Source organism: Neofelis nebulosa, chromosome 12, assembly GCF_028018385.1.
Source record: "Neofelis nebulosa isolate mNeoNeb1 chromosome 12, mNeoNeb1.pri, whole genome shotgun sequence".
In the NCBI taxonomy this organism is placed as follows: domain Eukaryota; kingdom Metazoa; phylum Chordata; class Mammalia; order Carnivora; family Felidae; genus Neofelis; species Neofelis nebulosa.
This window is the reverse complement of record NC_080793.1, coordinates 89374054-89386361: the sequence shown is the minus strand read 5'-3', so window position 1 is coordinate 89386361 and position 12308 is coordinate 89374054. Positions and strand designations below refer to the sequence as shown.

General features: G+C 36.8%; 1 protein-coding gene across 4 annotated transcripts in view; it reads right to left on the bottom strand.

The window, feature by feature from the left end:
• RIC1 (RIC1 homolog, RAB6A GEF complex partner 1) overlaps nt 1–12308 on the bottom strand; it is a 147414-nt gene that overhangs the window by 50243 nt on the left and 84863 nt on the right. For 3 of the 4 annotated variants that reach the window (XR_009251896.1, XM_058695853.1, XM_058695856.1), the window contains 3 exons: nt 6579–6686; nt 522–664; nt 87–223 (listed from right to left, as the gene is read on the bottom strand). Coding sequence is in view for 3 of the 4 variants with exons in the window: in XM_058695853.1 (XP_058551836.1) it covers nt 87–223; nt 522–664; nt 6579–6686 (388 nt within the window). In the remaining variant the exon portion in view is untranslated. The remainder of the gene's footprint in view (nt 1–86; nt 224–521; nt 665–6578; nt 6687–12308) is intronic. The other variant, XM_058695855.1, reaches the window with a different exon arrangement.

Here is a 12308-nt window from a genome sequence, read left to right as displayed (position 1 = left end):
AGGGAGGTGGCAGTGGGATTTAAGAGCAAAAACTAAAACTGGCAAATGCAAAATAGAGAAAATAAACACTCCAAGGTCAGTCATACCTCTGCAGTAAATCTACTTGACACTGGAGTAATAAATCCAATTTTACCATCGTTAAACACAACAGCAAATCCATCAAGTGTGGCACAGTATTCCATGTCTCTGATGTGCACATCTGCAAAACCCAGGAATGAGCCTGCTGATGAAAACATAAGTACATGAAATACGAATATAAATACAGTAAATAACTCCCTCACATTTCTCTTTGCAAACCCTACAGGGACAGTTAAAAGGGCAAAAATAATGACCTAACAACACCAAACCATTAAACTATTCCTTCCTACACACACGCACTCTCACTCTCTCTCTCTCTCTCCCCCCCCCCTTGCATAATTAATTCCAGAGGAAAAAAAATCACTGCCCATCCATAAAAATATCTAACCAGATTATATCAAAAATAAACACCTGGCTCCACCCCATGCAGAAAGTATACCTACCTCTAGACGACTGCAGATCTACTGAAAAGGGTACTGTGCAAAGATTAATAGCTTTCCTTCCGTTTGTCATTCCTTCCCAGTGAATAAGATGAAGAAGTCCATCAGAAGTAGCAACGAGGAGATCCTCGAGCATGGACTGCAAACTATGGGGAAGTAAGCAATTTAGAATCAATGAACTTTAGGAGAGCACACTGGGAAAGCAAGGAGTATGAATGTAATGGCTGTGGAGAATGTTCATATACAGTGGATCAGGAAACCACTTACAAAACTGTCATTTATCTACAATTTAGGTATCTAGTGGCTTCATCTTTGTATAATTTAATCTAGAACCTGAAATTCTGGATGAAATACAAGACTATGCGCAGCCACAGTCATGAACTTGATCAACTTGGTTAAAACTAGAAATACCCAAACAGTAAATTCAAAGATGAAAGACGATAAATGACAAGAAAGGACAAAGGCACAGAAACCATAAAAAGAACAACTTATGACAGGCTGACAGTCTGGAGCCATAAAGTACAGAGGTAATAATCCTCTAGCCCTGGCCACCAGAACCTTCCCCAGTGATGGGAATGTGTTACCAAACATGGTAAGCAGCAGCTACATGTAGTGACTGCATACCTCAAATACGGCTACTGTGACGGAAGAACGTATTTCTTAACTTTGCTCCCTTTGAACTAACTGAAATTTATGGAACTTCATTTGACTAGACGCTACTTTACTGGAGCTCACAGTTCTGAGTATTGTTGAGCCTCATGTTGTTCATTCATACAAGTATTTATAAAGCCCATGCTCCACGACAGGTGCCATGTTCTGTGCTGGTGATTCTGGGGTGAAAACAATAGTTTCTCCTTTCAGAAGACCTCTCAGCTGACTTCAGTGAGAATTACGGAGTATGATCTCCACACTATTTACAAAGAGATTTAACATTTACTTACCTAATGGCAAATAATTATGTGCCCAGCCCCTAAGGCGGTGCTAGTTATGTATGGCACGCAATGTTTGTGGGAGGAGGAAAAAGGGGAGAAAAGGAGAGAGGAAAAGGGAATCCAAGAATAACAATGCAAAGGCACTGGCATAGAGGAAGAAAGAGAACCAGGGGAACCAGAGGAAATTGATATAAAAAAGCCAAGGGAATAGATGGATGCAAAAAGTACTTAAGAGTATCAAATGCTACAAAAAATGCAAATGTTAAGAAAGAAATGAAAAAGTTAAAAATGTGGTGTCCATAATATATACTCCCTATTATATTAATACTATTAAAATTCTTTTCATACTTAAGAAGAGTATATTTCAGAAATATTTTAATCCATAATGGTGGAAGAGATGTTTTTAATGTTTTAATTCTTAAATAAACCTTCAATCCTTTAAAAGCTGAGCTCAAGGACTCATTCACCAAGAATTTCAGACAATGAAGAACTGTTTTCTTCCCAACTACAAAAATATTAAAAAGAGAAGAACATTCGTAATCAACTGAGTTTACAGAAAGTTCACTTTTTGAAATACTATATATTCTTCCCTTTCAAATTTGTATTTTAGTGCAACATTTGCATGTAGCATGGAATAAGCAGAGAATAAAAACTTTAGGTTTTACATCTGCTGCTACATGTCAACAGAAGCAATTTAGTGGAGTAGTCACTGGCTTACCAGTGATTTTCATTCAGCAGGAGTCAGCCTAGGTTTTTTCCAACTATATTCTCCCTCTCCCCTGTTCCTATTTCCCTAGAAGAATCACTGCATATGACAGTTAGGAGCAAAATCAAGGTTACCCTGCAGGAATTTAACCACCTACTAGGCAAAACTCAGCACTCTTCTGACAAAGTTAACAGAATTCAGAATCTCTACTTTGTCATCCCCAGCGCTAGGACAAAAATGACCAGATGTGTGGGGACAGGAAAACGTGACCCAGGGTCGAGAGAAAAATCAATCAATATAAATAGACTTGGTCAATCCTGATGTTGGAATTAAAAGATAATGACTTTACAATAACTATGGTAAATATGACAAAGAATCCACAGGAAAAGATAGATCCTCCTCATTCAACTGAAATAAATAAACTCATTAAAACAAAGGCTGAGGTCAGTTGTTAAAATACGGAGTACTTCCCTAAAGTTAGTAAACAGGCCTTGCTCCACACCACACAACTATGTGCCCACTGACTGCTAGTGTTACAAAGATCTAGCAATTAAAGATTAATTCCTGGAATAAGGGGATATCAGGATTCTTTACCGATAATCACTGTGACAGGTCTTTTCATGCTGCACTGGTTTTTAAGTATTTTGAAAAATCACTCCTGGGTATAAATACACACAAAATATACATAAATATACTCTAAGTTATGTCCTCAGAGAGCCTCTCCAATCATTGACTTCTTGGGCTTTTTAACAGCTAACTGATATGCCCGAGGTGCCTCTCCGTCCCCTCCCCACCCTGCCCCTTAATTTAGGACCTTAGAAGAATAGTATCATCTTGAAAGCAGATGGGGCACCTAGGTGGTTCAGTCGGTTAAGTGTCTGACTCTTGATTTCTGGCTCAGGTCACGATCCCAGGGTTGTGGGACAGAGCCTCGCGTCAGGCTCTGTGCTGAGCATGGAGCCTGCTTGGGATTCTCTCTCTCCCTCTCCACCCTTCCCCCACTCAGGTGTGCACTCTCTCTCTCAAAATAAATAAAATTAAATTAAAAAAACATTTAAAACATAGATTAGCATTTCTGATTAATCAAATATTCTTAATGGGATATATATCATTCATAATCACCAATTCTCAAATATGTAAATATATTTAATACCTAACAAATATTAAATACTATATACTACATACGGCTTTCCTAAGTACCTGGAATAGAGGAAGATAAGGAATAAACTGTGGTATTTACTAGTATTTATTACCTGCTATTAGTTAGAAACAGACTAAGGGTTTAATTACAGATCATATCAGTACTTTTCACCTTCTAAACATTCTCTATCCTCTTACCATTAATCCTATTCTTTCTTCAAGCAAAAATTAAAAGATGGCATATTTGCCATATTATGCCTACAAGCAGAAGTTCTAACTATTATCTCTAATTTCACAGGACTTCTATTTTTGGTGGTGAGCAGGAAGATAGTTGGTTACAAGGCCAAATACTGTGTCTTCTCCCTCAATGCAAAATCACATAGGATATCCAATCACAGTTCCAACAAGTATGCATTACAGGTGCTAATAATAATACTGCTCTGAAAAGCAATTATTTTTCTGAAGTTTCAAGATAAACCTTAGAGATTTCCTATCACCTAAATTTGTAGTGTGTATTGAAAACTAGCACCTGACCAAAACAAACAAAACCACTTAGCACCTGACAAGTTAAACTTGTACAAGATGACAGGATTTCTTTTTTTAAAGCCTCTTTTTCTATCCCATCCCCATGATCCATACGGTCTGCTGCCGGATATAGGTAGAGAGCCGTATCTGTACAGGTCCATCTAGCTTGTACCCAGAGACATTCCAAACTCCTTACGTCGCAAGTTACATTCTTAAAAAGAATCTCCGTACTGAAATAACATCTGCGGTCAAGAGTACCTTTCTGACCAAGGTGATCATAACTTAAACTCAATCCTTTGTAACCCGGATCACACGGATGCAAATAACAAGAATAAAACAACATTCTTTTTCTCTGAAGAAAATACATAAAAAGATGGACTAAACACGGCAAGACAATAGCCAGCCGCTTGCATACAATTTTATTTTTTTAATGTATACCAGTATCTGTACTGTATTCTAACAAAACTAATGGTGAAAATAGCCTTTTATTAGAACTGTGACTCAGAAGAATTGAAAAACATTGGTCGTACATTTAGATAGTTCAATATATTCATATATCACCGTCCATATAATTCAATATTTAATGAGACTACACAGTAAAAAGTCTTTTTCCCAAACCTGTGGCCTAGCCGGTCAGTTCTCATACTGTTTCTTATACATTTTTCAAGAACAATACATATTTTAACACTACCAGCTCCCTTTTAAAAACAAATATTGAGGTGCCTGGGTGGCTCAGTCGGTTAAGCATCAGACTTTGTTTGGCTCAGGTCATGATCTCGTGCTTTGTGAGTTCGAGCCCTGCTTTGAGCTCTGTGCTGATAGCTGGGAGCCTGGAACCTGCTTGGGATTCAGTGTCTCCCTCTCTCCCTGCCCCTCCTCCACTCATGCTCTCTGTCTCTCAAAAATAAATAAACGTTAAAAACAAATATTAGCATTATTATAGAGTACACCTTGCTTTTTTCACCCAACAACACATTTGGGAAGTTTCTTCAGTAAAGAGTGCCCTCGGGGCGCCTGGGTGGCGCAGTCGGTTGAGCGTCCGACTTCAGCCAGGTCACGATCTCGCGGTCCGTGAGTTCGAGCCCCGCGTCAGGCTCTGGGCTGATGGCTCGGAGCCTGGAGCCTGTTTCCGATTCTGTGTCTCCCTCTCTCTCTGCCCCTCCCCCGTTCATGCTCTGTCTCTCTCTGTCCCAAAAATAAATAAAATAAAAAACGTTGAAAAAAAAAAAAAATTTTAAAAAAGAGTGCCCTCATTGTTTCTACAGATGCATACTGTCCCCACTGTGCAGAAGGTAAGAAAAGCTTTTTAACCAGCTCCCTACTGATTGACATTTAGGTGGTTTTTGATCTTTTGCTATTATAAACAATGAAAAACCCTGTAAGCATGTCATATGAATTACTATATTTGTATGAGTAATTCCTAACAATAGACATGCTGCACAAAGACCATGAGCTTATGTAACTTTGATAGACATTGCTTAACTAATTTCCATAAATACTGTATAAATTTACACTCCCACCACCAATGTATAAAGTTCATATCCCTGATCTCCGCCCCCAAACAGTATTTTACGTAACTGTTCACATGTGTAAGTCACTTATTTACTCTCCTAAAGGAGATTATGTAATATATTAACTGAAATGTAGACAACAAAAAGAAATTGTTTATATTCTGTGTCCATTTGTTCTACTGTCTTTTTCGTGCTATAAGAAGTCTTCACATACTGTAAAAATTGGACTTTGTGGTATTCACTGGAAGTATATTTCCTTGTTTTCATTGTTTATGTTTTCCTCTGATCATACTTATGGTGGATTTTTCCCCCCAGTTTTTTTTTAACTTTTACATAATCTAATTTATCAATATTTATTTTCGTAAGAAATTATTTGCAGACATTTTGACAAGAAGATTTTAATGACTCCTAACAAAATGAATTTGGAATTACAATACTTCTTTCGCTTATATTTCTTATCGTTTTTTAAAGCAAATCTTATTAGAGATAAGGACTACTGGCCATTTTGATGCAAAGAAGGCTGGAATATCACCGTTATAATTTCATAATTGTATACGTCTGGGCACAATAACAGCAAAAGGTTCTTGAAGGCCAGTTTTAACTCTGAATTCAGTTAAAAAGAACTCTTTGTTAAAAAAGAAACAAAAAATACCATTATAGTGAAAACTTTATGTTAAAAAATGTACTTTTAACAAGACCCACACATCAGACAACTAGAATGTCAAATATGAATTAAGGAAATAAGGCCAAATTACACATACACTTATATTTTCTGCCAATGGATATAAAATAATTTTTTACATTTTGGTAATTCTGGCCTTAACACAAAACCTTTATTCATACTTAGATCAGAAAGCTTAACTTTCTTCCAAGTACATAAATATTTTCCAAAAACTTAAGAGAAGGTATTAGAAACAAAGCCACTTTCTCTTTTCCTCAACTTCTGTGATTTTTATCAGTATCAAGTAACTATGCTGTATCATTCAAACAATTCTAGATCTTACCAAAAAAGATAAATTTCTGAAAAAAATTATAGTTGGTATACTCAATTTATGGGCTTTATATATTTAATAAATAACTGAAGTATAATAATGTACCATCTAGGGGTTAATCAAGCATTTAGAGCTAAAAAAAAAAATTATTCTCAGTGAAAAAAATGAAATAAACTTTCTTACTGATCATGTGATTAATCAACTACATTGTATACTGTCATCACAAAATGCTAAATTTAACCAAGGTACTATACCTCATGATGGGTGCTTGCAAATCCAGTATTTTCTTCATTTCTAAATTTAATGCTGGAGCACACTGTTCTTCCTTAAAATGGGGTGTCCCCTTCATTTGTGGACTTCCTCTAAAAAAAAATACAAATATACAGGATTAAAGAGAAAGATATGAATTCTCCTCCACTCTGTGACTCATCTATACCCAATCAGAGTAAACACAATCAAACTTACAAATCAGGCATTAATCCCTGAAGTTCTCAAATGAAAAATGGACTTCAATTCCATTGTAGCAGAGTAAGCAGTTAGACAAAGGGGTTTAACCAATGTAACTAGTGTTGGGGAGAAGAGCAAAGAATCTAAAGGAAAAAAACAAAGCAAATTCTCAAGAGAACCAATAGACATTTTAAAATGACTGATGGCCCTTTCCGAGGTGGGCGAGTTTGGGAGATACACGTTTCTACCTACTGCATGTCCAAAGGGATCCAAATCCTCACCTCATCTTACCTTATGCCACACAACATCCTCGTTCCTCTGTCCTTTGGGTTATGTATCAGAATTAAGGTCAATTCAGGGATGCGACAGGAAATGTTTCCCATAAAACTTGGTAATAAATGGCAAAATGGCTACACCTGGTAGCTCCCTGCTACACGAGAGGTGACTAGATCAATGGCAACATAATTGAGCCGCCACACACGACCCCTCAAAAGGAACCCACGATAGTTCTGGGATCTTTATCTCTGCATGCATGGGACCATTCTTTCTCAATTCCTGTGCTGGGATTTAATAGCTGTCTCTTCTCTTGCTACCAGCTATCACTTACCCTTGGCAACAATGAGCCTGCCATTTCTCCCCCTTCAGTCACCTACACTATTAAAATTATGTGTAAACAGTCTAATATTCAACAGCTTTTAAGGTTCCTGGCTTGGTGAAAATTGATACTTTTTCTGCTTTCTGGTTTTAAGTTATTTTCCATATAGAAGCTTGGCGGTACTTTACCCTGGTCTGTGACTGCCATGACCTGGAATATCTGACTCCTTGTGTACGTCTGAATGGCTAAACTGGTTAATGTTACACCACACAGGTTCAGATTTAATTAACATGCTTGCTGTGACAGCTACTAAGAAAGACACCATGAGTTATTAGTTTACAGAACTCCTATCTGGACTACTAATCACACACACTCACACACACACACACACAATAATGCATCTCCTGAGACATTCTCCACATATGTCTAGTTTTAAAGTTATTTTTCAAAGTACTACATACACACCATTTAAACCAATAGTGCTAGAAAGCTTATGACAAAGGGGAAAAAACAGGGTTTTTTTGTTTTTGTTTTTTTGTGAGGACACAACCAGCTTCAGTTTTTAGCTATTACCTTCTTCTAATTACCTGGATGTTTTCCCACAATACATTCATGCTGCTTCAGCATCATTATTTAGACATTATCTACTAACTTCCCATGCTTATTCTCCATTTTTCCCCATCCTCCTAAGTACACAAAAATGTTTTCATTACGATGATTAAATAATCTTTACTTCTGGGTCAAGAAGTATTCAGTTCTATGTAAGTATTAACTTAAATAGCTTGTTAATTTTCCTGAAGTGAACTTTACTGCATACTTTCATTTACTTGGTCTTCTTTAAACTTATACCTAAGTTTTCTCAGACTCCTTAACAGCTTTGACAAAAATAACTCTCAATATAGTCTTCCATGTGGTCAAACCTGTCACAATAACCTATTATTTCCTCCCCCCGCCCCACATCTCTCCTGGTGCCCAATACCCTATAGTGACTAAGTCTATTGCAAAGTATCATCCTGATAATTTCCTTTGTCATCATCCTGATGACTTCTTTGCTTCTTTCCTATGAGCCTTTATTTTTTTTATTCCTCTTACTGGGGTTACATATTCTTGTGGGTTCCTGGAAAGGTGTTATGTGGAGGAACCGAGCAATTCTCAAGTCCAATATGTCTTTGACACTTGAATGGGTATTTGGGTAGAAATTTTTAGGCTGCATATTGCAACACAAGATGACGCACATGCAAAGCAATTTATTACATCAAAAGACTGTTACAATCAAAATATGTATCACAAGAATAAAATATTATGCAGCCCCCCACCCCCACCCCCCAAAAAAAAAGGAAAGGTGGAAGAACTCTCTAGACTCCTTGGAACGATCTCCGGGGTCTGTTGTTAAGTGAGAAAAATCAAGGTGCACAACAATGTATATAATCTGCTACATTCATACGACAGGGAAGGAAATAACAAATGTTCATACACATGTGCTAAATTCCAAAATGAAAGAAGAGCCAAAACTAAAATGAAAATGGTTATCTATGGGGGAAGACAGAATACAGGGTAAAGAATGCCACATTTTTTTAAACTTTGGGACATGAAAATATTTTATGTAATAAACCAAATTAAAATTAAAATCGGCAATAACCAATCTCTAAAAACAGAAAAGAAACGAACCTAACTGTACATCAAGCTAGCAGCACAAATAAGAATTATTTCAAGTAACTTTGAAACACAGTAGTTTGTGCATCCTTAATGGGAAACTTCCTACGGACAAAAATCAAATTGTATTCAGTAATAATACTGTTATAATAATAGTGGTTATTATTTTGGAGTCACTCTGTATACAAAAGGATAAATCAAGTAAGTGATTATGTTTACATTATTAGGAACCAAGATTATCAATAAGAGAAAATATACAAACATAAAACTAGAGAAGTGAAACTGTAACTTTTAAAACTTTAAAAAATTTTAAAGCTTTTAAAAACTTTTAACTTTTATCTTAATCTTTAATTTGAATTAACAATATCAGTATTAACTCACAGTATCTTTTCCTCTTTCTAAAATTTACTTTTTATCTCTGTGCACTAAAAAGTCCTAAAAGCAAGTATAACCAATAACAATCAGCATCAAGTCAGTCTTCAAAATATTATTTTGCACAGAAAGAAGTCAAAGGTCTTCGGAGAGTTGACTTACTCCAAGCCAGGGGCAAAGAATTGCTAAGATGAGCCTTGGATCTGACAAGCAAGGATGCCATTTAAATAACACCATTTTTACGGGCTCTCTGACAGGCTAACGATGTGACAATCTGATCAAAAAGAATGACTGCAATTGGTTAAAACTCAAAAATGTAAAAAACCCCTGCATTTACAACAAGACGAAAAGCACTCATTAGTTGGTTGTGTCTGGAAGTTCTTAGGACACAACTGGTTACTATAAGAAAAGGGAAAGAATCAACCATCTATTCTTTCTTCTTGTAGACTATACTTCAGGGTAAACATCAAATAGATAATGAAATAAAGTTTTTCTTTATATAATAACAGCTACAGAATGCAGCACAAATGGTAGAGTTTTTTAAAAATCACAATTTTGGGGGTGTGTCTGGGTGGCTCAGTTGGTTAAGCATCCGACTTCGGCTCAGGTCATGATCTCATGGGTCATGATTCTAGCCCCACACCGGGCTCTGTGCTGACAGCTCAGAGCCTGGAGCCTGCTTCAGATTCTGTGTCTCCCTCTCTCTCTGTCGCTCCCACGCTTGTGCACTATCTCTCTCAAACATAAATAAACATTAAAAAAAAATTTTTTTAATCACAATTTTGTGATCCCTATCAAAATAACAGATGCAGGGAACAAAATTAGTAAGTGCATACACCAGTAGGCAGGTAAAAAGTACAAACAACACATATCCACCAAATGCAATAGATCCTGGTTTGAACAGATTCCTAAAAAGATAGCTCTGCATTAAAATGGAGACTGATATTAATAAATTACTAATTTTGTTAGATATAATAGTATTACAGCATTGTTTCTTTAAAATGTCTACTTGTTGCTGATAAAACTATTTGAGGTTGAAATGACACAGTATCTGAAATATGCTCCAAAATACTCAAAGCATACATAAGTATGATAACCTGAGAGATAATGATAACTTGTGAATGTGGGAGATGGGTTCAGAGTTTACCATTAGACTGTTATACTGACAAATTCCTTAACAAGAGCTCAAATGGATTTCTTTCTTTCAGCATTTTAAAGGCTTTCTGCCAATGTTTTTTAGACTCTAATGTGTGGTTGTCAAGTTCAATGACATTCTTGTTCAAAGACTATTTTTGATCTGTTTTTCCCCATCAGGAAGTTCTTAGGAGTGTCCTTCCTTTGATTTCCAGGGAGTTATAAAATTTGAGAACAGTGTACTTTTTTAACAAGTATGTGGACTTATCATTGTTTGCACCAAACAAGCTACTAACAAACAGTCTTTAGTTTAGGTCTGGGAAATTTACATGTTTTGTTTCCTTAACATACTAATAAGATTCCCACTTCTGTCTTCTCTTTCTGGAGCTCCTACAAGATTAGATACTGGACCTCATATGAACCTCTAATTCTCCTTACTTCCCCTCTCACCTGGAGAGCTCCTCAACCGTTTCTTCCAAAGCTTCATTGAATTTGAAATTTCTGCTTTTGAAATTTCATCCCAGAAACACTGTCGCCCACCTCCCCTTTGTTCTTGCACACCAGTTTTCTTCTTTTAATTAGATTACACCTGTCTGAGGTTGCGAATTTTCATTTCCTCAAAGCGTTTTTGTTCCCTATTGTCTATTTCCTTTTAGTTTCCTTTTTTCTGTTGTGTCTCTCTCTTTTACACTGGAAGCTCTAAGATGCCTAACAATTCCTAGGTGTGTCCATTATGTGTTCAACAGGTTAACAAGAAAAATTACCAGCTCTGATTACAAGTTCTGTGTGTTCAAGTTGGGCTTTTCAACTGGTAGAGGCCAGCTGGCATTTTTGTTGAGATCTTCAAATATCAGGGCCTTTTCGGTCATCTTTCTGGAGTGATTTAATTTTCCCAGGAAGGATCCCTCAAGGCCGCCTGGGGTGTCAAGCATAGAAGCTCGAAGTCTAGAGCCAAGCAGGGGACAAAGGCTCGCCATCCTAATGTTCAGTGTGACAACTTTCGTTTAATCCCCATCTTTGGTTTAGCAGCTCACCCTTGCCCTACTCTGTGTCTGGAATCCCTCTGGCTTATCAGACAATATACTTCCTGTCACTTGTGATGCGGAAACATAAAATTCCTCACTCCTGATTCAATTTTTTAAAACAACCCCCCTGTTTATGGCCCCTGGTTCACTCCTATATTCTATGGTACTACTACATCTAATTCCTGGGTCTTTCCACGGTTTTGAAGATCAAACAAGTTGGTTTTCTTTTTCTTCTTTTTTCTTCTATTTTTTTTTAGATTGAAGTTTAGTTGATACACAATGTTTCATTAGTTTCAGGTGTACAAGAGTGATTCAGTAGGTCTATGTATTATGCCATGCACACCCCAAGTGTGACTGCCATCTGTCACCATACGATGCTATCACAATGCCACTTACTATATTCCCAGGCTCTAAGTTTTATCTCCGTGACTTACTCATTCCATAACTGGAAGCCTGTTCCCGCCACTCCCCTTGCCCCATTTTGCCTATCCCCTCAACACCACCCCCATTTGGTAACCATTAGTTTGTTCTCTGTATTTATGGGACTCAAACAAGCTGCTTCTTATCAGTATTATTAACTAACCTTAGGCTCTTGGGTTTCATATTCTTCCTTAGTCATTTATTCTTTCTCATCCAATCGTTAGCTCAAGGGTTAAAGATGCCTCTAACTGTCATTAAAGACAAAAACTGCACTTCAACTTGTTCTTTTGTTGGTTACTTGCAAAAGAAAGGTTGAAAAAAACCTTACTACCGTCTTC